The sequence below is a fragment of the Pseudoliparis swirei genome, chromosome 18 (assembly GCF_029220125.1).
Source record: "Pseudoliparis swirei isolate HS2019 ecotype Mariana Trench chromosome 18, NWPU_hadal_v1, whole genome shotgun sequence".
Taxonomy (NCBI): Eukaryota; Metazoa; Chordata; class Actinopteri; order Perciformes; family Liparidae; genus Pseudoliparis; species Pseudoliparis swirei.
In genome coordinates, this window is record NC_079405.1 from 5,109,031 (window position 1) to 5,135,189 (window position 26,159).

Below are 26,159 nucleotides of genomic sequence, written 5' to 3' on the forward strand. Positions count from 1 at the left end.
CAGCATTTCATGACCACCGAGGTGAGGGCCACGGTCGGTAGTCATTCATACATGCTGGAGAAGCATTCTTGGGCACAGGGACAATAGTGGATCTCTTGAAGCAGGCGGGGACCACGGACTCAGCCAGGGAGAGGTTGAATATTGTGGTGAACACTGGAGCTAGCTGGTTAGCACAGGTCTTCAGTACTCGCCCAGATATGCCATCTGGACCTGCAGCTTTCCTGGTGTTCACCCTCAACAGAGCCTCCTCACACTGTGCTCGGTCACAGAGAGTGTGTGTTCATCCCCAGCGGTAGAACTCACCTCGGCTACGCTTAACGGTGTTGTTGTTAGTCGGCGAAGCGCTGTTGTTGCTAGCCTCAAACCGTGCATAAAATGAGTTCAGGTCGTCCGCTAGGGATGCGTCGGCACTCACCATTGCGCGGGTCTGCTCTGGTAGTCTGTGATAGTCCGTAGCCCCTGCCATAGGCGCCTGGTGTCGCGCTGCTCCATCTGTGATTCCACTCTGTCTCGGTACTTCCTCTTGGCTTCCTTCACCGCCTCCTCAGTCCATAGACCGCTGCCTTGTACTGCGTCCATGTTGCCGGATACAAGACCGGAGTTATAGGCAGCAATACAGGCGCTCACAGCTTCACGGATGGATCTATCAACCCACGGCTTTTGGTTAGGAAAGACCCTAACTTTTACCGTGGGGACGATGGTGTCCGTTAAGCGTTGCTATGAGGCTCATTGCTACTTCCATAAACCGCTGACGCCACTGGAACTGGATTGGATCATGTCCCAGTCGACGACACGCAGAGCGTCCTGTAGCTCAGCCTCTGATTGGTCAGACCACCGCTTCACGTTCTCGTCACTACCGCTTCCAGCGATCTTTTGCGGTATCCGGAAGCAGAAAATGGCGGCGTGGTCTGATTTTCGAGCGGAGGGAGAGAGACAGCCTTGTAGCCTCTCTTGAATGGCGATAGCAGTGGTCCAACGTTCTTTCCCTCTGGTAGCACACGTAATGTGCTGGTGAAAGTTCGCATGACTTTTTTAGGTTAGCCCTATTAAAGTCCCCAGCCACCACCACAGCGTCGGGATACTTGTTCTGATGCCGACATAACACATCATGTAGGTCCGATAGTGCTACGCCGGTGTCCGCTTGTGGTGGAATGTAGACGGCTGTGGTGATGACCGAGCTGAACTCCCGGGAAGGTAGAATGGACGGCATGAGATCGTCAGATGTTCCAGGTTCGGCGAGCAGGAACGAGAAAGAGTCTTAATGTTCTTGGGGTCGCACCACATGTTGTTCGTCATGAAGCAAACCCCTCCACCCTTAGATTTACCAGACTCTTCCGTTCTGTCTGCACGGAAAACAGAGAAGGACTCGGTTGGGCATATGACTCGATCCGGCACCAGCGGGTTCAGCCATGTTTCCGTCAGACAAAAGATATTACAATCCCTCATGTCCCGTTGGAATCTGATTCTTGCCCTAACATCATCCATCTTATTTTCCAGAGACTGGACGTTAGCAAGAAGGATGCTGGGCAGAGGTGGACGGTGGGCTTGAACTCTCAGTCTGTTCGAATTCCGCTCCGTTTCCCTCGATGTTTTCGTCGTCTCCCCGTAGTAGCGGCTCCACTGTTGTTGATGTGGTTCGCTCGTACGATCTCTGCCGGCCACGCTGGATCGATGGAAAAAGTGGACAAAAACCCTTGTTTTGCGCAAAAGTTTATGTCCAAAAGTGTGCTGTGGTCGTATGCTGTTAGTGCCGATGTGTTTGTGGCAAAGAAAACATTAAAAATAAACACAAAAACTAAAAGAGCGCACAATCTCCGCGGAGCTACCTCGACGGCGTCTGGACACAGCCGCGCCATCTCTTGCGTAAGCTCCTCTTAGACCAATGAACAGCTGGATCGCGGTCAGACGAGAGCTGCTGGGCTCCCAGGTGGCATTAAGGCCGATGAGTCTCTTTGGTGTCTGCACACAGACTGTTTACCTGCATTAAACCAGAAGCCTGCTTCAACCTATTTGGTCGATACGACAACGGACCACAAACGGGAACCGGAATGATCGTGAAACCTAAATCTTGTCTCGTTGCCGACAGATTCTACACGTGAATTAAAAATCCGTTTTTTAGAGATTCATCACGTGTGACAGCATTTCACACATCATAAATAAATCAAATGAATGACTTTGACAGGTGTCGTTTGTGGTAAAACTCAGGTGTGCAGGTGTTTCTCTGTTAGATCTCATTTTCATCTGTGAAAATCTATTCAGGTGAAATCTTGTCAAAAGTGTCAAAGAAAATCAACCCACTTTCACTCTGAATTGTTCCACTGATGAAGGCCTGTTGTGTTCAAGTGATGAACCTCAGATCACGCCTGCCTTTCCCCTTTGTTTGGGGATAGGACTTCTTCACAAAGAATAAGGCATCAAAGAATTTAACACATTTGTATGACTTAAAGCTGAAGAATGAGATCGCTCTCACGGAGGAGGAGGGCTTTGAGAGTCTTTCAGCTGCTCCTTCTCCAGGACCTTCACTCACAATGGCCACGCTAGTAGAGACACGTTTTGAACAGTTTATTGCAAAAGTTATGAAATGGAAAAGTGGTTGAGGGGAAGGGATGTAGGGATGTAGGGGTGAAGGAATGAAGGTTTCTTCTTTTCGAACTAGTCACAAACAAGCATTCGGACATGTCAAGCCAACAGATAAAATGCACTGCATTTGCCTTCCAAGCGTTGTGACCTCTCAGTGTGTTGTTGTGCTGTTTGAGAACCAACCGCTCATTATCGCTTTATGGCCGAGCTATTGCATAACATGGTTGACACGGACGATTTGCTCAGTTTACAGCTTTGGACGTGACAGTGAAGTGTCTGTTTGACAAACATAAAGATAAGAAGAGGTCACAATAAGTCGTGACACCTGGTTAATTTCATATCGCTTTTATGTGCTTGACATTTAGAGATTCAAAGGGTCATGCAAGAACTCAGGATTCATTTTGCATCTCCTAAACGTCTCAATGTTTCCATATAAAAGGATAACAATGTATGCTTGGTTTGCTCTCTTCACGGAAGTTAGGTGAGAAAATAAACAACTCATGTCGGTACAAATCAATATAAAACTACAGCCCGCCGCTAGTTAGCTTAGCATAACAGCTAGCTTCTCTGCCCGAAGGAAACAAAATACGCGTCTAGCCCCTCAAACACTCATCCATGTTGTATGTGAAGTGTTTTTTACATTTTCCAGTTTTCAGCCTTTATGCTAAGCTAAGCTAACCAGCTGATGTCTGCAGCTTCATATTTACCTGACACATTACTGAGGTATTGATCTTCTCAGCCAATACTCGGAAAGAAAGTTCCAATAATGTCAAATTAATGGTAATTCATTTGAGTGTACCTTGTTGTTTAACTACACATAATAATAATAATAACTGGAGTTACATGGTACATTTGGCAATGATTGATATAAGTAGACATTTTTATTTATATATATATATATACGGTGCACAAAAGGAGCGCGCTGAGGAAACTGAACCTAGTGGCGGTTTACAGTACTGCAATGGGTGTCTTATCGGTGTTAAGATACTTAATCACCGAGAGCAGGCAATTATTGCACGAACATTGGCCACTGACGAATAAATGATGACAGTAAAAGGAGAAAAAAAATGAGCCAACCAAGCCTGTTTACGAACAGAGGCTGATTAAACGTCAAATAAATAACGTCTCAGTCACTCTATGATTGCCATATGTCTACCGGCAATGAGACAGCTCATATCTGGATGTGTCGTAACGGAAGTGTTGCTCACGATGTTTTGACTTCCTGTAGAGTGGCACGACTCATCTGAGAGTGGAGGGCCAAAAGTATTGGAACATAAGGAGCTGCATTTGATATCATAAGTTTGGACAACTGCTTTACGGTTTTAGGTTTGGTTTCATTCTAACAAAAAAATATGTCAACTTATCAAATGTCTGAGGTCTGACTCAGGAAGGCATCTGTGTTTAGGGTTGTGCTGTGGCCGGTCGTCCAAGAGTCTTTTTCTGTGTGCTACTTGAGGCGTGAGACTTGAGTTGGAGTTTCGTGACGACGTGATCGACGGGATTGTTTCGCCGGTATCCAGAAGAAGCTCCTCTTAGACCAATGAACAGCTGGATCGCGGTCAGACGAGAGCTGCTGGGCTCCCAGGTGGCATTAAGGCCGATGAGTCTCTTTGGTGTCTGCACACAGACTGTTTACCTGCATTAAACCAGAAGCCTGCTTCAACCTATTTGGTCGATACGACAACGGACCACAAACGGGAACCGGAATGATCGTGAAACCTAAATCTTGTCTCGTTGCCGACAGATTCTACACGTGAATTAAAAATCCGTTTTTTAGAGATTCATCACGTGTGACAGCATTTCACACATCATAAATAAATCAAATGAATGACTTTGACAGGTGTCGTTTGTGGTAAAACTCAGGTGTGCAGGTGTTTCTCTGTTAGATCTCATTTTCATCTGTGAAAATCTATTCAGGTGAAATCTTGTCAAAAGTGTCAAAGAAAATCAACCCACTTTCACTCTGAATTGTTCCACTGATGAAGGCCTGTTGTGTTCCAAGTGATGAACCTCAGATCACGTCTGCCTTTCCCCTTTGTTTGGGGATAGGACTTCTTCACAAAGAATAAGGCATCAAAGAATTTAACACATTTGTATGACTTAAAGCTGAAGAATGAGATCGCCTCCTACGGAGGAGGAGGGCTTTGAGAGTCTTTCAGCTGCTCCTTCTCCAGGACCTTCACTCACAATGGCCACGCTAGTAGAGACACGTTTTGAACAGTTTATTGCAAAAGTTATGAAATGGAAAAGGGGTCGAGGGGAAGGGATGTAGGGATGTAGGGGTGAAGGAATGAAGGGATATAGGGATGTAGAGATGTAGGGATGTAAGGATGTAGGGATCTAGGGATGTAGGGATGAAGGGATGAAGGAATGTAGGTATGTAGGGATTAAGGGATGTAGGGATGAAGGGATATAGGGATGTAGGGATGACGGGGTGTCAGGATGAAGGGATGTAGGGATGACGGGGTGAAGGGATGTAGTGATGTAGGGATGAAGGGATGAAGGGATATAAGGATGGGGTCGAGGGGTAATAGGTAAGGGAAGTAGAGGGGGTAGAGGGATGAAAGAGAGGGAAGGTCGGTGGGGTGCGATGGTGGGTCGCCGGTGTCTCGGTGGCCGGTGGGAACATGGAGACTCGTGGGCGGGGGTTGTGTCTTCCGAAGTTTTGTAGAGCGGAGTCCTCCCGTTGCTCCGGTGAGGGGGAGAGAACGATATGTTAAAAACAAAGGGGTTGTGGGGGGAGGGGTGTAGAGAGAGTCAATGTGGGATGAACAGATGTGTTGGGCTAGGAGCTACGATCTGGTCATTGTTCCCAAACTAGAGTCTCTAAAACTCAATTTCTCACCAAAAAGCATGTAGCGGCTAGCGAGTTTGTCAAAAAAGCAAAGGTAATCTATAAGTCAATGAAAACTTCCAGTGTATTTCTTATATATTATTGTAGTCTTCCTGTCTGGTGCTCACGGCACATCGAGAGAAAAAAGATAAAGATTGTAAATACTGTGTTGCCTATGTCCTCCTCACCTACGCCGTCATTTCAGTTGTGAAGAGACTGAACCTCTAATTACTCCTAATTTCTGTGTGTGTGTGTTGGGGGGGTGTGCTAGCGTGATGTTTTTTCCAAATTCCCCGGCAATGAAACCGATGATGCTTCCTTCTGTGCTTCTGCTTTTTTGAATGGCAGCCCTATTTCTTCAACCAACTCTTGTCTCTCTCATTATCTCCCTCCCTCTCCTCTGGTGCTGTCGGGTTACTCGTAGCGATGCTGGCAGGAGGTTAAAGACAGTGAATACTCAAGTTGTATCGACCAAGTGGCCAGAAACACGATTTAAAAAGCAGCCGATGTTGCCTCGTGTGCGTGCCGGATGTGTGAGGCAACACTTGAAGAAGTTCAAAAGGTCCTCGTGTGTGTGTGTGTTGGGTTTGGAGCTTGTTTCGTCGCTTCAGAGTGGCACGAAAACATCAAATAAATCCGATTTAAAGAATCAATATAGTTTTATTCCCAGGGGGTCACAGGTTCACGCTCAGCTGAAGGTGTGAAGAGGGTCCCGAATGAGAAACACTGGACTTTATAAGATGCCTGTATGGTTAGAGGAGGTTAAATCCTCCACTCACACTCAGGCGGATGATTTACCTCCAGCCTCGGCGGGCGCCATTCGTCTTATAGCTGTCTGAATTCTTCTTGGTTCAACGAAGCACCTTTTGGACAAGCGCAGACGGACGATGACTCGAAATCGATACCATGAAGTCCATGAAGTCGATTAGCACGAACGCATTAGCGGCTCACGGGGTTACGGAGAGCAGCGAGATGTCGAAATCCATCATCGGAAACCTTCGCACAAGAAAGTTATGAATATTTCAACAAACTTACATGAAGCGGATCGCCTCACCCTTCCACTCTCTCCCACGTCACGCTCTACCACCCACACATTTCCGGCAGGGCGGCTGCTTCCGCGACAACCCTTTGGCCTGATGTCAAAAGTTGGGGAAAGCCATACCTGTCTGAAGCTGAAGTTATTGATTAACAGCTCAATCTCAGTGTCATACAGCACTCCCACGCGTCTGCTACACGATGAGTGATGCAGACGACACAGACTTTTATTTTAGTCTTTCATTATTTATCGATGCATTATCTCTACCTGCTTATCCGGGGAGGGGTTTCGTGTCACGGAGGCAACATGTTGGCAGAATACCGCCCACACACACACACACAACTTGCATTCTTTCTTCTAGCCAATCAAGGCGACTCCACTTGGTGCCAAAAGAAGAGATTTAATAGACGTTTATGAGAAAATTACCCTACAACTCACTTGATTTATGACCTCAGTAAACATTGTAAACATGAGTTCATGGTCTCAATCACTCGGTTCAAGTCTTCTTCAATACAACACGATGTTAATGGTCCCAAGCCTTCAAAACTGTTTACAGTCCACAAACCTTCACTTCTTATACAGAGCCAATGGTGTAGTAGTGTGTGTATGTATTTGTCGGTAATTATTCACTTGTTTGTGGTCACTGCTGTATTAGTCATGAAGTAAATTACTTTTATTTTGAAAAATCTGCTTTGTAAACACATGTTATGTATGTCATGACACAAGAAAGGGAAAATTAAATATAAAATGTTACGCGCATCAACAAGACGGGGCTACGAGATAATAATAGAGGTATGGTTTTGTTGAAAACAATTAGCAATTCATTTAATACTTTTATAGTTTTGGTTTCTTCACAGAGTTGATAATTCAAAACAGATAAAACAACACCTTATACTTTATTGTTATAAATGACCTCATAAATTGATATTTCACGGATGAACAAATGAATAATATTTTTGTCACTGTTATATCTGACAGAAATGAAAGTTTGATGATGGCTGTGGAGCTGCAATGTGACACCCTGATAAAATACAGAAAGATACACCCTTCATCCTCTGTATAGATGTGTTCAAGGAGCTCATTAAAAACCTCGCTCGTCGTGTGTGTGCACGTTGGTGTACTAATAAGCCGAGTCCATCGCTGACCTTGAGAGGCTTTGCTGGAGGGTCATGGTTTTGATTCTGCAGCGTAATCAACATCATAACTGAAGCTTTGTTTCAGGACAACTCTAAAGCATCGAGGGAAATGCATATTTTGGTATTTGTGTCTTTTTATACTCAGCCATGTGTCTAGTTGGCCTAAAAGGATGAAGATAGCAACATCATACATAACACGTGTGACTAATTATTAATTCAGATCTGGACCGACCCACGGTCTTAATAAATAAATAATATGAACATTAGGTTTTCTGCAGCAGAAGCTGAAATATCTGTGGACTCATCTGCCAGTTTTCAGTAAATAATGAGCGCTCTGCAGGCAACTCACACGGGATGAAATGATATTTGCATATTTATTTAATGGTTTCAGTCGAGTTGGATGCAGTTCAGTGAGTTTTCCCGAACTCAGAATATAAATTAGACAAAACGACATATATATTTTCTGTATTATACTTTACATGCATACCTAAAACATGAGACTTTAAAATATAAGATGATATTTACTGCAATCCACATTTAATAACATTGTTAATAAAACAATATCTGAGAATAACTTAAATTAGCAAAACGTCATGGGTTTTAACTTGTAAACTTTAATTTATGTGTAATTTGCAAATGTTTTAGAAATTTAGATTTGACTTCTTTTATTAATGATGCATTTGTTTTTCTATATCTGCTTATCCTTTTTATATCTTTTTTATCAAGTATGACTACTGATATCGAGTGAGGAATGTCTTCACAAGTCATTGTTGGCTTCTTACCTCTTATGCACAATGTTCAAACTTGTTTAAAGATGTTTAAAAAGTAGTTTTAAAATGTTTAAAAAGTTGTTTAAAAATGTTTAAAAAGTAGTTTAAAATGTTTTTAAAGTAGTTTTAAAATGTTTTTAAAATAGTTTTAAATGTTTAAAAAGTAGTTTAAAAATGTTTTAAAAGTAGTTTGAAAATGTTTAAAAAGTAGTTAAAAATATAGATAAATGTAATGTAAATGTATTTGGGTTTCACTACTACTATGTGTATAATTGTGGAAGTATTCAAAATAAAAAAATGTTCCCCAGGTGTGTCAGACATGCATCCACATAAAACAAAGACTTTCTAACAATGGGTGGGTGTGGCTTCGTCATCAATGGAGCAAATGGCGACTGTTTAACCAACCAGAGCTGAGATCAACGCCGCTTAGCCAAGAGGTCCATAAAATATAATCCCATGAGGCCCAAAGACGGATTTATGAATCTCCCTTTACAGCCCCTCACCACTCATTAACCCGTGAGAAAAAACTTTGCTCCCATTTGGTCACATGACCGCCGGGGCCAGAACACTTTAAAAGGGAGCGAGCGGACGGAGAGAAAGCACACCGGATCCGAGCACCTGCCGAGCGACACCACCAGACCGACGAAGACCACCACCTGTGCACCTGCCACCATGAAGGCCTCTCTCGCCACCATCGCCCTCCTCGTCCTGGCTCTCGGCTGCACCGCCCAGGCCGTGCAGGTCGAAGTAAGTGTTGACCTGAAGCCGAGAGGCTCTGACTCTGACCCATTGGGCACTTTATACATTTTCTTTTAAACTACCCCGAAAAAAGATGTATGTTATTTTGTATGATGACTTTCATCACACATTTTATTTTTGGGAAAATACCTACAATCTGAGTACAAGCCACACTGAACAGTGCCTTTTTTTGGGGGGGGTGGGTGGTTAATTCCAGCTCTTTAACATCCAACATCTGCCTCTATTTTTTTTCTCTCAAGGAGAACGGATTGACTTTCTCCCTGGAAGCCGTCAAGAGGCTCCAGGAGCTGACGGAGATCAGCCTAGCGAAGGGACAACTGAGCCCCCGCCTCAGGGCGGGCCCTGCGTCCCTGTGTGCCGACCCCATGCTCCCCCAGGAGCTGCTGCCCCTCTGTAGGCAGCGGGGAGCCTCGGCCTCCCTCAGCAGACTGAGTGAGTCCACCATCAGTCTCTGCGGTGGAGGTTTTTAGAGCTATGTGGGGTTCAGGTGATTCAACTTCTCTTTTCTTGTGTCTTTATCTCAGCTGCGATTCCCATGGACGTCTGTGAGATCTGCGCCTTCGCCGCCTGCACCGGCTGCTAAACCCAAAAAACGCAGCCGGCCAGAAATCCTCTTGCCCAGCTTGAGACTTGTGATTCTTCTCCTCCTCCTTCGAAATGACATCAGGGAATTCCTCAATGTTTGCTGTTGAGATGATGACCTTATGTCCCCTGAAAACAAGAGGCTCTGACTCTGGCCCATTGGGCACTTTATGCATTTTTAAAGTTGCCGTTAGACATAAAACTACCCCGAAAAAAGAAATCGGATAAACTGAGGTATGTTTTTTTGTAATGTTACTGTTCCGTATGACGACGTTCTGCATCATACATTTTATTTTTTGGAATCGACTGTTTGTTACATTTCTATCTTGCCATGCTTTGTACTGTACACATATTTAAAAGAGAAGTTTCTTTTTTTCCTTTATGTTTCTTCTTTTTTATTAACATTGTTTTGAATAAAAAGCTTTCATTGATATATATATAATCTGTAGTTTGTGCTGTTTCCTGCATAATCAAACACACTATTACTTTTAATATTATCATTCGCATTTCATTCCCATTTGTAAAAAACAAATGTTTTGTTAAAAAGAAAATCTACTTAAAGCTGCCTTAATTGTTTTGGCAATCAGGGGCTAGACACAAAGTCACAACCATCTCACTTTATAGCGTATAATCTTAATTTTAACACATTATCTTACATTTGGAGTCGAGTTTGTGGGAACCCTTAAAATTATGACGTTAATATTTACTGACATTTTTAGCCCAGGTTTTGTTTCCTCCTGGAAAACGTGAACTCGATGCTCAACTTTCTCAGGTACATCGGAGTTTGTTTGGCAGATATTTAAATGGGTCGTATTTATTTGCATTCAAGACGTCTTCTCCTTCACTTCAGGCTCATATCCATGTGTCCTCGTTCTGAATTAATAATGTATTCTGTACATCTTATCTGACTCAGTCAAAGTAAACTCATTATATATATATATATATTAAACAAATATATATATATATTATATATGTATTTTATAAAATATAATATATATATATATAATTTTTTTGGACCGTTAACAATCTGAATAAATTTGACCATCTTGAGGTAGGAGAAGAAAGAAATACATTAAATTAAATTGGCGTTTAAAAAAGGGAGTTACTATCTCTCCTCCATATTTATATCCTCGTTGCAGTAAAAATAAAATAGCATGTTGACATGTGGGGAGATGGAGATTGTTTATGTATATTTATATAAAATAGAAGCAGCTTCCCTGAGTTGTTTTCCCTGGATTGTTTTTCTCTCAGTTCTGGAAGATGATGTCATATTATCGACATGCTGCTGCCTCTGAGTCTCTGCACTTATTCTCATTACGGGTGCTAATAATACTAATAATACTACTCTGTTGGTGAAGCTGTGTGAGCTCTCGTGTCTGGAACTATTCAAGCACAAAGCCCTTGTTGACAATGCCTGTCTGATCTCTGAGGCTCACAGTAGCCAGTGGGGGCTCGGCGCTGCAGGAGCACACAGCCGTACAGCTCGTTATAATGTGTCACCCTCTCTGGCCTCATGCAACTACCACAAAATAAGTTGATTTTCAGCAATCTTTTTCTTGGCTATTAGGCTGGTATATCACCTTTCCTTTATTTTATTTTATTTTTTTACAATGAGCATATATTTGACTAGTTTCAGGCAAAAGGAGGGAAACAATACTGTGGTGGTGGAGGGCGAGGTTAGGCTCAGCTGCAGAGGGAAGTGGGGAAGTGGGAAAGTGGCTCGGGAACGGAGCCAGGAAGAGACTTTATTGGCTTCAGCTGCGACTGTTTGGACCTCTCGCCCTGATATAAGCGGGAGGGAGGAAGGCGTGACGAGCCGGAGCCTCAGGAGTGGAGTGGAGTGGAGTGGAGTGGAGGAGTTGTTGTAGTTTTAGTTGTGTATTTTATTCAGTCAATCATTGCAATACAATACAATATTATTCGATACAATATACAAAACAGAAAGACTGAAAAGGTATAGGTAGAAATGCTTATATATTCCAATCCTAAATTATTATCAAATACATCTTTAAATTAATATAAAATAAAGAAAAATAACAAAGAAAATAAAATATTATATATGTATATATATGTATATATAGACATATATATATCCACATACATCTTCCATATAAATACATTTCAATCACACTTATAACCCTTAAGAATTGTTTTATAAATAATCCATTTGATTCAGGTGTTTGTTTCACTTCGTATTGAACAGACTCACTCCTCCTTCACCCTGGTTGCTGCACACTTAGAACTAATGTTTATCTAAAAGAAATCAAATAATATCCCATTAAAACAAAGTTATCATGTTATTATTCTTTATGAAGATATCCTGTGCAGGAGCAAACCTCTTCTACCACTTTAAAGGGGATTAATTATACTTCATACTTCATAAACCACACTGATTAGTTTCATAATTAACAATGGAGAATGTAATGTGTGTGCTGCACATCCTGGACTTGTATTCCTTACTTTATTTTCCAGTGTTTCCCCAGCTCACTGTGTATTCCACGTGTTATCACACACACTTGGACATACTTATCTTTTTGGTCGTGGAACTTTTCAAACCGGATTTTTCCCAGAAGCCACATCAATACAAACGAAAAGCTTCCTGTGATTATGTATTTAAATATCCTCCCTGCACCTTCATAAGAGTTATAAACTGCATAATTAATAGAAATATTTTAGATTTACTTTTTTTTAATGAACAGCCATTGTCTGTGTGTTTGTGTGTGTGTGTGTGTGTGTGTGTGTGTGACAGTGAAGGGCATTTCTTTATCATATCCAGAGTATTGTGACGCAAAATGTCCCCAAATATATGAAATTAAAGGTCAGATATGATGTCTTGTTTGTATGTTTGTATGTTTGTTTGCCTATGAGTGGATGTTTGCTTTTTTAAATTCTTTTTTTTAATACTTGATATTTTATTTAGGTATTTTTACAGAAATACAACCTTCAAAAGTAAGAATGCATAATAATAAAACATAAAAATAAATACGAAATAAATTAAAAAATTAACCATGCATCTGGCCAGGAAGGGCCGGAAGGAAACACACAAATAAAAATGTTAAAGCAGGAAAATAATTATAAATAAGGAAACAACAAAAAATCAAAACAAACAACACTTCTCAGATCTCTATTACAAAATATATTCAAGGAGTTCTATTCACAGGGTATCTTTAACTTAGTTTTAAACGTATATATATGGGTTGCATCTTGGTGAAACATAGTGTTTTTCTTTTTAAGAGATCCTGAGCCTCAAGTCACTTGCCAACTTCCTTATTTTTACATATATTTTGTCCATTTTGTCCATCTAGCTGTGTTTATGTCCCTTTGTTTCTTTGATGTCATCCAGTTTGGCCCAAAATCCAAACAAGCAAATTCCTGTATCTCTGATTTCCTCTTTTCTTTCTCTTTTCTCCGCAGTGAAACCTGCCCCCAAAAAAACGTCAACGTTGTGACCCTGAAGTGACTTCTGAAGCTGTGTCTCTGAGTTCACGTGTCCGACTCTTATCTGTCGTCCAACTTTGGGTAAAGAGACACTCTTTTTCCCCAAAAGTCCACCTGAAACTCCTAAATTCACTCTCATTTCTTGACTTTTTTTAAAAATTAGGGGAATGTGTGTGATATCTTTTGTCTGTCTGAGGCGTGTACGACATGTTTGCCTTAAACTGTGTAACCAAAAACATTTTGTTTCTCGAAAGCGTCCAAATCTCACAGCCGAGTAAACAAGCGCCCTATGTATACGTATGCGTCCGCTTCCTTATCGGACAGCTCTGTGACTAATATCTGTGGGAGAGGGGGGGGGGTATTTATTAGGTGGCTCGGCATCAGACGCATTAGCGTGACACCCAAAGTCAACAGCCGAATGGGGCCCTTAGATAGAGGCTATAAATACATTTAGAGTTATAAACTTAAAAAGAGGATCCAAAGTGTTTCAGTGCGCAGAGCTTTTGGGTTTATCTTTGACCCCGCCGACCCCCGGGCCTGAGCTCTCCTCCCCCTGTCAGTGGGCAGTGTTCATAAATCACTCACTGATCTGTCCAGACGCCTTTTATAAGAGGCTCAGCCGTCGGTCCAGAAGAAACTCTCTCTCCTCCTCTCTCTCTCCTCTCTCTCCTCTCTCTCTCTCCTCTCTCTCTCTCCTCTCTCTCTTCTCTCTCTCTCTCCTCTCTCTCTCCTCTCTCTCTCTCCTCTCTCTCTTCTCTCTCTCACATCACCTGAGCAATGTGTGTGTGCAGCGGAGCTCTGGGCGTGCAGGTTAGAGTGAGTATCACCTGTTCCTGGAAAGTACTTTTGATTTTTTTAAATGTTGTTCTGTCCTTCTGTACACATGACATCTATTGCATCTGTCCATCCTGGAGAGGGATCCTCCTCTGTTGCTCTCCTGAAGGTTTCTTCCCTTTTTTTCCCCCTGAAGGGTTATTTGGGTATACAAATAAACTGAATTGAATTGAATTGTTTTTCATGTTTCTATGTTTCTTTATTTTCTAAATGCATTTGAGAAATAGTAGTAACTGACACCCAGGGGACGGAGGGGGTGTTTACCTCCTTCCAACTAAAAATAAATGAATTTCAGCACCAACATTACATCCAGTCACGTTTTCTCTGACAATCCAGTCCTCTCTCTCTCTCTCTCTCTCTCTCTCCCTGTCTCTGCCTCTCTCTCTCTCTCTTTCACTCTATGTCTCTCTCTCTCCCTGTCTCTCTGTCTCTCTCTCTCTCTCACTCTATGTCTCTCTCACTCTCTGTCTCTGTCTCTCTGTCTGTCTCTCTCCTCTCTCTCTCTGTCTCTCTCTCTGTCTGCCTGTCTCTCTCCTCTCTCTCCTCTCTCTCTCTGTCCCTGTCTGTCTCTGTCTCTCTCTGTCTGTCTCTCTCTCTCTGTCCCTGTCTGTCTCTGTCTCTCTCTGTCTGTCTCTCTCTCTCTCTCTGTCTGTCTCTCTCTCTGTCTCTCTCTATCCTCTCTCTCTCCTTTCTCTCTCTCTCCTCTCTCTCTCTGTCCCTGTCTGTCTCTCTCTCCTCTGTCTCTGTCTCTGTCTGTCTCTCTCTCTCTGTCCCTGTCTCTCTCTCTCTGTCTGTCTCTCTCCTCTCTCCTTTCTCTCTCTCTCTCTCTCCTCTCTCTCTCTGTCCCTGTCTGTCTCTCTCTATCCTCTCTCTCTCCTTTCTCTCTCTCTCTCTCTCTCCTCTCTCTCCTCTGTCTCTGTCTCTGTATGTGTCTCTCTCTCAAGTCAAAAAGCAGGTGGCCTTCCTGCAGGGTGCTTCTCATCCCTCACTAGTGTCCTTGTCCCCCACCGTACAGGTTGGAGACAGCGTCTTCCCCTTGGAGGCCGTGAAGCAGCTCAAGGAGCTGATGGATTCAGACGGCGGCGGCGGGGCGAGCGTGGCGGCCGCCTGCACCGACCCCGTGCTGCCGCAGGTCTTTCGCCCGGTGTGTCGAGGCAAAGGAGCCGGCGACGTTTTCTCCAAACTGGGTAAGACTGAGTAAAGTTTTAAAAAACAACGAGCAACACATTGAAACGATAGTTGCACGTCAGATTCACGTCGGCTCCAGCGCGTTGGGGCTCGTGGTTCATCGTCTACTTCAACAACCCTCAGGAGTTCCCAACTGTGGGCAGTCAGCATCGGGTCCCTTCCTTTAAGAGGGCTATTATCACAAAGTTCATCGATTTATTTATTTATTTAGGTATTTAGGTATTAATTTATTTATGTATGTATGTATTTATTTATTTATTTCTATATTTATGTATTTATTTATTTATGTATTTATTTATTTATTTATGTATTTATTTATTTGTTTTTTCAACTTAAGGTACATTTAAATATAGTACGAATTGAGACGTGGAAACATGCATATATAATTACATATGGGAAAAAAATACAAAGACATTTCACAAATTAAAATAAAAAAATTAGGGAGGGGGGTCTCCTATAGTTCACTCGTTCTCCTGTTGGATTGCAGCGTTGTTGTTCAAATAGTTAATAAAAGGCTTGGAGCTCTCTGGCGGAGAGGAACACGACGTTCAGTGACCCTGAGCTCTACGTACCTCTCGCGTCACAGACTTCCTGCTTCACAGGAAGTACGGTTTGAGCAGCAAAACTGCTGAGTCAGCTTTAGCGTGAGAGTGTGGTTGACCATACCGTAATTGCAGACGACTGTGGGTCAGTGGTTTTTGAGCAAGGCACTTAACCCTGACTTGCTCCTTGTGTCTACTATCGTGATTGTTACATGATTGTAAATCGCTTTGGATTAAAGAATCAGGTAAATGTAATAACGGGTCACATGACTAACAGTTTTTGAGTTATTTATTTTGACATTTGTATTTAGTTTTATTGTAAAGTAATATTGAATAATCATTGCCTATTTAGGTTATATTTTGATATGTTAGAGTTGTTTCGTATGATAGTTTTAGTTTAGTTTAATACATTGTGATAGTTGTTTAAATATATTTAGTTTTAGGATCTGTTAACACTGGGCACCTGTGGTTATAGGTGTGGGTAGCTTCAGGACCAGCATGCACCAGGGTGGCTTTTACTGGATGGCTTTTTACCAGCACACGGAAGGCAGCGTCAACATGTTGTTTGTTCTGTTTGTTTAGTAAATAAATTATAAGAAAAATGACATCCGGAAAAGGACACTACTTTCTTTCTTTTTAAACACGGTGCGTCAGTGGTAATTTGATTTATAGTTTTATTTGGACAAATGTGTCATGCGCAGTCCAGGTTGTCGCAACGAGAGAGGACCCAAACGCCGACATTATTGCACAAAAACAATCTTTACTCCAAGAAACCAGAACAGGACGACAAAACACACGGACCAAACAGTACGAAGCCACACTGGGAATGAGACGAACAGGGTTTACATACACAGGCAAGGTGAGAGGATTGGACAACGGGGAACGAGACACAGGTGGACACAATGAGGGCGGGGCCAGCAATCACAGAAGGAAACAATCAGGGCCAGGGCAGCCAATCACAGGGAGACAGACGACACAAGGACTTCCAAACAAGACACAAAACTAACACAAACCCAGATCATGACAGTACCCCTCAAGGGACGAATTCAATTCAGACGGCCAAGCGTTCCACAAGGGTGGGTGGAGGGGAGCCGAGGAGGGTCCAAGGCTGCAGAAGCAGTCCGGGGCGGGCTGCAGGACGATAACCAGGCCGAGGCGCGCCTGGAGGGCGGGCCGGAGGACAAGAGCAGGGAGCTAGGGACCGGGCTCAGGAGAGGAAGTCCCAGGGTACCGGGTCTGGGGATGGGGCTCTGTGGGACCAGGACCAGGCGATCAGACATGGGGAACCAGGGCTGGACGGACGGATCACGGGAACCGGGATGGACGGACGGAACACGGGAACTGTGACTGACCGGGACGGAGGCGGATGAGGAGAACCAGGGCCGGTGGGAAGGAGGCGGAACACGGGGACTGGAGCCGCGACGGAACACCAGGGACTGGAACCGTGACGGAAACCCAGGGACTGGGCAGCGGGTGCGAGACTGGAACTGGAACATCGGGACTGTGGACACAGGGTCTGGTCGTATCGGAACCGGAACATCGTGACTGAACCGTGACGAACCCGGGACTGGAACTCGGGTCTGAGCCTGTGACGGAACCGGAACATTGTGGACTGGAACTCAGGGTCTGGAGCCCAGACGGAATCCAGAACATCGGACTGAACCGTGACGGGGAACCGGGACTGAAATCGACCCTGGACTGACCCAGCGACGGAACACCGGGACTGAACCAGAACATCGTGGATCAGAACCGTCCGGAGCCTGACGGAACATCGGGACTGGAGCTGCAGCCAAGGGCCCGGAGGACCCCGCCATGTTGTGGAGATGCACCTCACTGAAGGCTGGCTACCAGAACCGGCGCCACGAAATACACCGAACATCGACTGGATCGTGGACTGGGTCTGAGCCGCATAGGGACCACGGGCCCGGAGGACTCCCACATCTCCTCCAGAAGTACCTGAAACTTAGTTGGCCGGCAGGAACCGTGCAGTGGAAACTGGGTCCATTCTTGGTGGCTTCGTTCTGTCATGCGCGGTGTCTGTCACAGTCCAGGTTGTCGAGAGAGGACCCAAATGCACATTATTGCACAAACAATCTTTACTCCAAGAAACCAGAACAGGACGACAAAACACACGGACCAAACAGTACGAAGCCACACTGGGAATGAGACGAACAGGGTTTACATACACAGGCAAGGTGAGAGGATTGGACAACGAACTAGACACAGGTGGACACAATGAGGGCGGGGCCAGCAATCACAGAAGGAAACAATCAGGGCCAGGGCAGACAATCACAGGGAGACAGACGACACAAGGACTTCCAAACAAGACACAAAACTAACACAAACTCCAGATCATGACAAAATGGCCACTGCAAACCACTCCCTCTCTCTCTCTCTCTCCCTCCACCCCCATCGGCCTCGTGTGGACTTCTGATCGTCTCACGATGTCTCTGCTGGGTTTACATTTAGTACAATTTATAAACACACTTGCTCTCAGAAAGCCAATCAACCCGTCGCATTACAGAAACGCGCTCGCCCTCCCACTCAGAGGCGCTGACGGCAGGCGCCGGCCTCCCATGAGCCCGCGGGCCGTCCTTGTTTACGCACGGTGTCGTGCACATGCAGCAGCGTAAAGTGACTCTGTAATGATGATGCCCGTCGAGTGGCCCGTGATAGGCTGTTCAAATAGTCTTCGGGGGCCATTAAAGCTCGTTAGACGCACACATCGGGCCCTTGTTGCTGCATGCAGACGGATCTCATTATCAGTATTGGCAACTTTGAAAGCTGGCAGATGAATATTTATGTTTGTATTCTCTTTTTTTTTGCACTTTCCAGTGTCGATCATCAAGTCTATCGATCCTTGTGAAATATGTGCCAACCCCTCCTGCTTTGGGTGTCTGAAGTGAGGCGGTCTGAGAGCCCGAGGGGTCGTCGCCCTCCAAAGTCCTGCCCTTAATGCTCAGCGGTCAAAGTTCTCTCTTAAAGATCCATAAAACAGTTGTTCACCATTTCTCTTTAAATATATTGTATTAAATGTTGTTATACAAAGTACCTTGTCAGAGTGTCAAAGCAACAGTTCTGTATTGTTTGGATGTTACTCCGTCATCTTCAACTTGCTTTCACACTGAACTTTTAATGTATTGATTCTGATGCTATTTCTTGATTATAAAAATGTGTATTCCTTGCGTCCTTGAAAGCTGTTTTTTTCCCCATAGTTTCAACAATAACTTAACACAAACACGCACACAAACAACGGGTTTCAAACTGAATGGAGAAATAGAAATAAAGGACATTAAATTGAGTCGAATGGAAGCAAATGTAAACACTAAAGTGAGTGAGAAAGGAAGCTCAATGATTCCACTTTTTGAATTCAAAGATTGTCTATTCAGCTGAATTTGAAAAGCTTCATTTTTTTCTACCAAAAAAACCCCAAGACTATTGCAAAAAAAAACATTTTTGGGATAATGTCCGATGGATTGTGGACAGGCATCTACAAGTCCAAAAGAAAGTCAGCAGGAGAGCCAACTAGAGCAGCTAATTTATGGAACAGCAATCGGGGAAGTGCACCACTGACATCAATGTGCATGACGTCAGTGACCTGCGTTTCTAAACATGCGCTTCACAGCCATCAGGTGGCAGACATGGTCGTCACTCATTACAGGAACTCCCATTTACAACCATGTGAAGCTGCCCTGCACTCTGTTGACCTGCATCCACTGATCTATAATCACTGAATTTGAGTGTAATTATTTAATATATAATTACAAGTCATTTCTATTAAAAACCTGAATCTTGATTAAATTGATACCATTTGTTTTGCACCGTGGGAAATAGATCAATGGAAGAGGATTAATGGATCAATCAATAAACTAAAAGGATCGACCTAAAAAAATGATTCCGCTCCAAAAAAATTATAATTTAAAAAATGCTGATTTTATTTAATTTTTACTTTCGTAGTGACTCACAAACTAATAATGACAATCCACATAGGAAATGAGACTAATTCCGAAAAATGTGATGTAATGCGTTTCGACTTAGTTCTCATGGTTCTTTGGTTTGAGGAAAGATCAACATTGACAGAAGGTTGCTCAAGGTTACGCTCTCTGAAGTAACTTTGTTCAGTCAGAGTTTAACGGAGACAAGTTAAAAAAAACGCATGGGAAGAAAATAAATCTGATAAATGTGGAAAAGAATAAGCAAAAAACAAACAAAAAAGATATATTCCCCGTTTAAATTATCCTTGGACAACAACAAATTATTAAAAAAGAAAAGAAAAAACAGAATAAGCACATTTAAAAAGTATAATAATGAAACAATTCTATGTTTACAAAAAGGATTTAAACGAAGGCGGAAGTATGTGGGAGTGAACCCTCTTGCCTCGGCCGCTTCTCCGCAGCGCATGTCGCCCTCTGGCGGTTGTTAAACGAAGTGAATGGACTCTACCAACTCTTCTCAGTTGGGGGAATATCCACTCACGAGCCTTTCTTTCTATCGCGATACTTTTTTCTGACTCGTGGATGGTCGTGATCCGACCTCAGGCTCCTGGAATAACTTGAAACTGGATTTAAAATAATCCTTAAGGCTTCTTCGTTGATGTGGAGAAATACGCAACATGAGGGAGCAGACTGTACACGGCTCGTTGGTCTAGGGTATGATTCTCGCTTTGGGTGCGAGAGGTCCCGGGTTCAAATCCCGGACGAGCCCTCTGGTTTTTGTAAATCTGAACAGTTTTTTAAAATGCCGAAACATTCAGATAGAAATAGAAAATAGTGTAAATGAAATCTAGATTTCCACTTCAATTAAGTAGCTTTATGATAGTACAAACACAGACACACATAGAACAGTTTGTTCTTTATTGGAGCTTTATGTATTCTTGTATCTATTCCATAAAAAACCTGACGGATATTTCTAAACGAAAGTGGAAAATAAACTTCTGCTGGTTGGATCAATGTTTGGTTGTTTGGTTTGTGCTGACTGATCCATAGATTTACCTTTTACATCAAATAATATCAATTCTAAACAATATATTATGCACCTATTATACACAAAATGCAGCTACAAAAACGACTGTAAATGAAAGAAAAGTTGTTAACTTTAAAATGCATACAACAAGATACCTAAAAAAGGATGTTAGGTACATAAATACAAACAATAAACAAATGACACAGGTTCTGAAATTACTAGATTATTCATTGAGTCTTTTATCAAACTAAACTGCAAAACTTCCACTGTTTTCAGCCTCTCAAAAATAACTAGATTTCCACAATTCTGAAATTTTATTAAAAAAAGATTATTAACAGTAGATAAAAAAATACTCAACAGATCTGTTATTAATAAAAGAAATTAATTTGTTGCTGCCCTAAAATTACTTACAATTACTTAAACAACAAATAAGTATATTTGTAAAGTACTAAAACAGTATATTTTTCATACTTTCAGAGGAACTATTACAATACTATACTTTTTATACATTTATTTGACAGCTATATTTTTTTCCTGATTAAAATGTTCTAATAAAAATCACATGTATCTAATGCCTTTAAAATATAATGCATTGTCATATATTGCATTAATATAAGCACTATATAAATCAGTTAAAATAAGTCACCTTTACCAGCATCTGTACATTGTTCTCTCAATGACCACCAGAGGGCGCACTTCACTAAACCTTCTTTTCTACCTTCCGCTTCATGGCATATCTGCAGCACATGCAGCCTCTGCACACATATAATATCTTCATGCAATGTAAGAATAATCACGTCTCTTGAGCCCGACATGAGGTCACCTCAACAACACATTTTACAACTCCACAATACTCTAATTATCTGTGTTTATTTTGTTTCTTGGCTTGACAGGCCTACAGCTTGACTGCATTACAAAGATCAAGACAACTCCCACGTGCTCTCCTTCCTTTTCCAAGGGCCCTCGAGAAGTAGTGAAGTTACCTCCCTGGAGGAGCCAGTGTTTCATTTTCCCGCCTTGTCTTAAACATTCAGGGCAAGCATCCATCACTTGGTTATCCGGCTGATGACAGGCCGTGTGAGGGCCAACACGCGTTTAGACAACCGCATTCAAGAAGGAGATTTGGTGTTCCCCCTTTCCACTTCACGTGCACGTCTCTGACGGTGAGGGATGAAGTCGACACAGCCAGAGGCCCGGAGAGGTTCAAACCCACAGACGCTGTGCTGGAAGTTACGAGGGAAAACACAAGTGGAAACATCTGCGAGGAGACTTTGAAGTCTTTGAGATGTACGCAGCAGTTTCAGTTTACGGTCGTCCTCAGGAAACAGATTTCACATGCGTGACACGGAGTTTTGGATTATTACAGAACTCAACCAATACTTCATTGATGGGATCGGATGATACATGTTGGCTGTGTTGTTGAAGAGATGAAGTAAATATAGAGAGAAGAAGAACAAAGAGATGAAGTAAATATAGAGAGAAGAAGAACAAAGAGATGAAGGAAATATAGAGAGAAGAAGAACAAAGACGAAGGTCTTGCATCGATATCTTCTGTTAAAACTCATTTATTTCATTGTAATCTGAGTTTTAAATCAAACGTTTTCTGACATTTTAACTAATTAATAAGGAAAAAAAATTGGAAATTACTTTTAAAATAATTTTTTTAAAGGAACAATACAGACAGACAGGCAGATATAGGCAGACAGACACATACACACACACACACACACACAGACAGGCAGTACAGACACACAGACAGACAGACTGGCAGACAGACAGTACAGACACAGACAAATAGAGAGGCAGACAGGCAGACAGACACATACACACACACACAGACAGGCGGTAGAGACACACAGACAGACAGACAGACACATACACACACACACAGTCAGACAGGCAGTACAGACACTACAGACACAGACAAATAGACAGACAGGCAGACAGACAGACAGACAGACTCCGTGCTTTGTTGTTTCTTTATTGTTTCAGTTACACTTCATCAGATCTACGTCGAACATTGAAATTCAAAACCAGAAATCCGTAGTCAATCAGCACCTTTGTTCTCCGGCGGCGTTCCTCCCTCCTGATTCATCCACAGGAACGTTGTGCACCAACTCCGCCTGGAGGAGGACGTTTGTGTCCTGAATAACAATCAGAGCTGCCGGACTAATTCAGATCCATAAGACGCGTTTGGCTGTGTTGGAAAAGCCGACTGGCGTGGAGGTTGTTTACGTTTATTTGAGAGAGAGAACAGAAAAGAACAATGCAGACGTCTCTCCTTGAGGTTCTGGGCCATGCTGTGAATAAAGCTTCACAACGCAAAGGAAGTGACAGTTACAGCAAAAAGAGAACAAATTAGACTTTTAATGTTTAACCAAATTCTTCGTTTTCACTCTTTTGGGGGAGTGTATATGTGAATGAATACTTATGAATTATACAAAACCAGCTCGAAGCACTTTGTAATTTTTGTTCCCAGTTTGAATAAAAAGATATACACATACTAGATCCTCCTCTCCAGTGTAAACATATCCCTGTTTACACTGGCATTCGGTTAAATTACATATTCTACGGCCTGCTTTAAAAAAATCTTTTTTTGTTTATTTTTCTTATTTGTTTTATTGAGTTTTTTACTGCACCATCTTTTACAGTGTTTTGTACTTTGCTCTTTTAACTGTTGGAATGTTTTGGCCCCTGTTATTGCCAATGTCTTTTATTTGACCACTGCACTGCACTTTGTGACACTTTGTCTGTGATAATTACAGTTTTTTTCGATTGCTAAACGACAGCGGGCACAACTGGAGTCACATGTGCAAAACTCTAACCACAGTCTGCACTACCAACAGTCACCTGAGCTAAACAGTTCACATCACCTGCAAAACTCATTCCAAGCAACACAACTCTTAACACATGGCTCAAAACACGCTCAGCGCAGCCAAACACTCTGCACAACCCTCACTGAGGTAACACACACTGAGGTAACACACACTGAGGTAACACACACTGTCACTCAGAACACACTGAGAGTAAAACACGAGCATCAAACACCAATACAGAAAATACTAACTTTTCATCTTTACAGTTTGAACAATTTCAGTGACTTCAAACTAAGTAATATTTTCTTCAAAGAAAAGAGTGACATTCTTTCACATGATTTATGAAATTTTTTAGAACATAACAATTCTTTAAGGTAAATGAAAATTAGCAGTTTGCTTCAATAGTCTGTAGTAATTTACGGAATTACAGTAATGAGAAAGAAAAGGTAGAAACTAAAAGTACATACTGTAATTCAACAAATAATTGAGGCTAATCCTGCCTCTCTCTAGCATCAGGCCACATGTTGTCATCAACATCACATCTAATGTTCTCTCTGCCACCTGGGAAGAACCTTCTGGAGGGCCTTATCCATCCCTGGCAGTCCTCTGACTCGTGTCCTCACATCCGGCACGCATGGCTTCCAAAGAGACATTTGGTCATGTGGGTGGTGACCAAACACTTTGTTGCAGCCCTCAACCTGCCTTCTCAATGAGAGACCATGGTTCACGGACATGTCTCTAAGTGGAGCCCTTATTTCATCTGGAATAACAGCTCTTTGTCTTCCTCCACGCATCCTTCTCCCTGCCCCTTCTCCCTCCATGAACCCATCTTCCTTGTTCCATTTCCAAAATGAGTCTTTCTGAGCTCTACCTATATATACTGTAATATATATATATATATATATATATATATGTGTGTGTGTGTTCACTAACAAATCTAAAACAAGACACCTGCTTAGCCTTTCAGCTGAAATTGCAATCCGCAGTGTTTGAGCGGCACCAGGCTGAACTCTATTCCGTTTTGAATGTGTGGTTCACAGTTTTGACAGCAGTGTGTTAGCATTTGAACAAAGTGCTGTAAATCCACAGTGTTGTGCAGGTTGTGGTTAAAGTCATGGGATAAGTGTTTTGAAAACTGTGTTCAAGCAATGAAAAACAAACTAGAGTTTGGTCCACATGAACTGCTGCTGTGCAGACTGTAGTTAGAGTTTTGCACATGTGACTCCAGTTGTGCCCGCTGTCGTTTAGCAAACGAAAAAAACTGTAATATAAATAAACTTTACTGACTTACTTACTGAACATTTTCTTTCCAGTGCATCCACACAACGGGCAGGAAGACAAACACCCCGTCAGTTATTGACGTGAGCGGCTCGACCCTTTGGACCCTTTGGACCCTTTGGACCTCTGTTGCGTTTGGCCGGCTGAGGCCTCCCGCCACGCTTCACGGCCTCGCCGCGAGAGAAGGAACTGGAAGACACGCCACCTAAACTCAACCCCACCGCTCTCCTGCAGAGTTCTTAATAAGCCAATATTTGCTTCTCAGAACAGGATGTGGCTCAGAAGACATCCGAGATGACAAAAGAACACAACGTGAGACACAGAGACGTTTTGTGTTCGGTCGAACCCACCGGCAAGACAAATACGTCTTTCCCGTCTCTCTCTCTCTCTCTTTGTTTCTTTCTTTTCTTTTTTTGCCACATTTTCTGAGATGGAGTAACAATTACTGCTGCAGCCACCTTCTGCTTTACAGCCGACACGCTGGTTATTTTTTTGTGTGAAAATGGAGCAAAAAAAATAAAGAAAAGGTTTTATTGTCATCAACAAAAATGAAACTAAAGTGTTCTCAACACATCTTATAACTCATTGAAGAGATGACTCGAGTGTAATACCTTATTGTGCCGCCATGATTGGGCATGACATGAAGGATCTCTGTTACCGGATGTATACGAGAGGGGAATAATAGTGAGTTGTTGACGGCTCATCGTCCCACGAACAAGGAATGTTGCTCGATTCAGGCCTGTTTTAGAGCAGCTACAGTAGTTAACGAGTGTTACCTGCTCATGTTCAGCTTTACTCGAGGCAAATAAAATGGAAGAGTTAGAAACCGTCTCCAGTGAACGAGCAAATTCGAAATGCAAGAAATAAACATCGAAATCTCTCTATTCTTTCCATTAATATTAGGGCTGTCAGCGTTAACGCGTTAATCTATGCGATTAATTTGGCCGCGTTAACGCACTAAAATATTTAAACTCAATTAACGCAACTTTGTTTACTTCCGGTGTTCGTTGAAGTTGTTACACTCAAACCGAGTGTCAAACCGCGGCAGTACGGTTTAACACTGTTTCCGTTTTTAAAACAATTATTTCTCCACGAAAATAAGAAGCATAAATCAGTTTAACTCGTGGATGAATCAGTCGGGTTTCCTCCTGCTCCTCCTTCCTCCCCGTCCCTCTGATATTGCAGAGGAATCGGAGGGGCGACAGTGTCGTGTTCCCGCGCGAAAGAACCCGTCATGACGCAAACCTTCAACGCGGATTTGTCAATCCGCTTTGTCTGTCAACATTTTGGGAAAAAAACAACCAATGAACACTCAGTAAATCACAAAGGACCTCCCCACCTCACAGTGGTGAGCTCTATAGCAGCCTGTCAGTCAGGAGAACCAGAGGACATCGGCGCGAGGACA

The 26,159-nt window shown here is 42.7% G+C and overlaps 2 protein-coding genes, 1 long non-coding RNA gene and 1 other non-coding gene across 4 annotated transcripts; 3 read left to right on the top strand and 1 right to left on the bottom strand.

The window, feature by feature from the left end:
* The first annotated feature begins 9,004 nt into the window (after positions 1 to 9,004).
* Positions 9,005 to 10,020, top strand: si:ch211-220m17.5 (guanylin family protein). Its single transcript, XM_056438186.1, has 3 exons — positions 9,005 to 9,102; positions 9,354 to 9,546; positions 9,639 to 10,020. Exons 1-3 carry the CDS (start codon positions 9,028 to 9,030, stop codon positions 9,695 to 9,697), a joined length of 327 nt encoding a protein of 108 aa, XP_056294161.1. The 5' UTR covers positions 9,005 to 9,027; the 3' UTR covers positions 9,698 to 10,020.
* Positions 10,021 to 13,911: 3,891 nt separating this feature from the next.
* Positions 13,912 to 18,604, top strand: LOC130207860 (guanylin-like). The gene is made up of 3 exons (XM_056436587.1): positions 13,912 to 13,950; positions 14,984 to 15,155; positions 18,534 to 18,604. Exons 1-3 carry the CDS (start codon positions 13,912 to 13,914, stop codon positions 18,602 to 18,604), a joined length of 282 nt encoding a protein of 93 aa, XP_056292562.1.
* Positions 18,605 to 20,331: 1,727 nt separating this feature from the next.
* On the top strand, positions 20,332 to 20,402 carry trnap-ugg (transfer RNA proline (anticodon UGG)). Its single transcript has one exon. It is a non-coding gene; the product is annotated as a tRNA-Pro (tRNA).
* Positions 20,403 to 21,514: 1,112 nt separating this feature from the next.
* On the bottom strand, positions 21,515 to 23,581 carry LOC130208660 (uncharacterized). The gene is made up of 2 exons (XR_008834460.1): positions 22,719 to 23,581; positions 21,515 to 21,883 (listed from the first exon to the last, which is right to left on the bottom strand). It is a non-coding gene; the product is annotated as an uncharacterized LOC130208660 (long non-coding RNA).
* Positions 23,582 to 26,159: the final 2,578 nt, after the last annotated feature.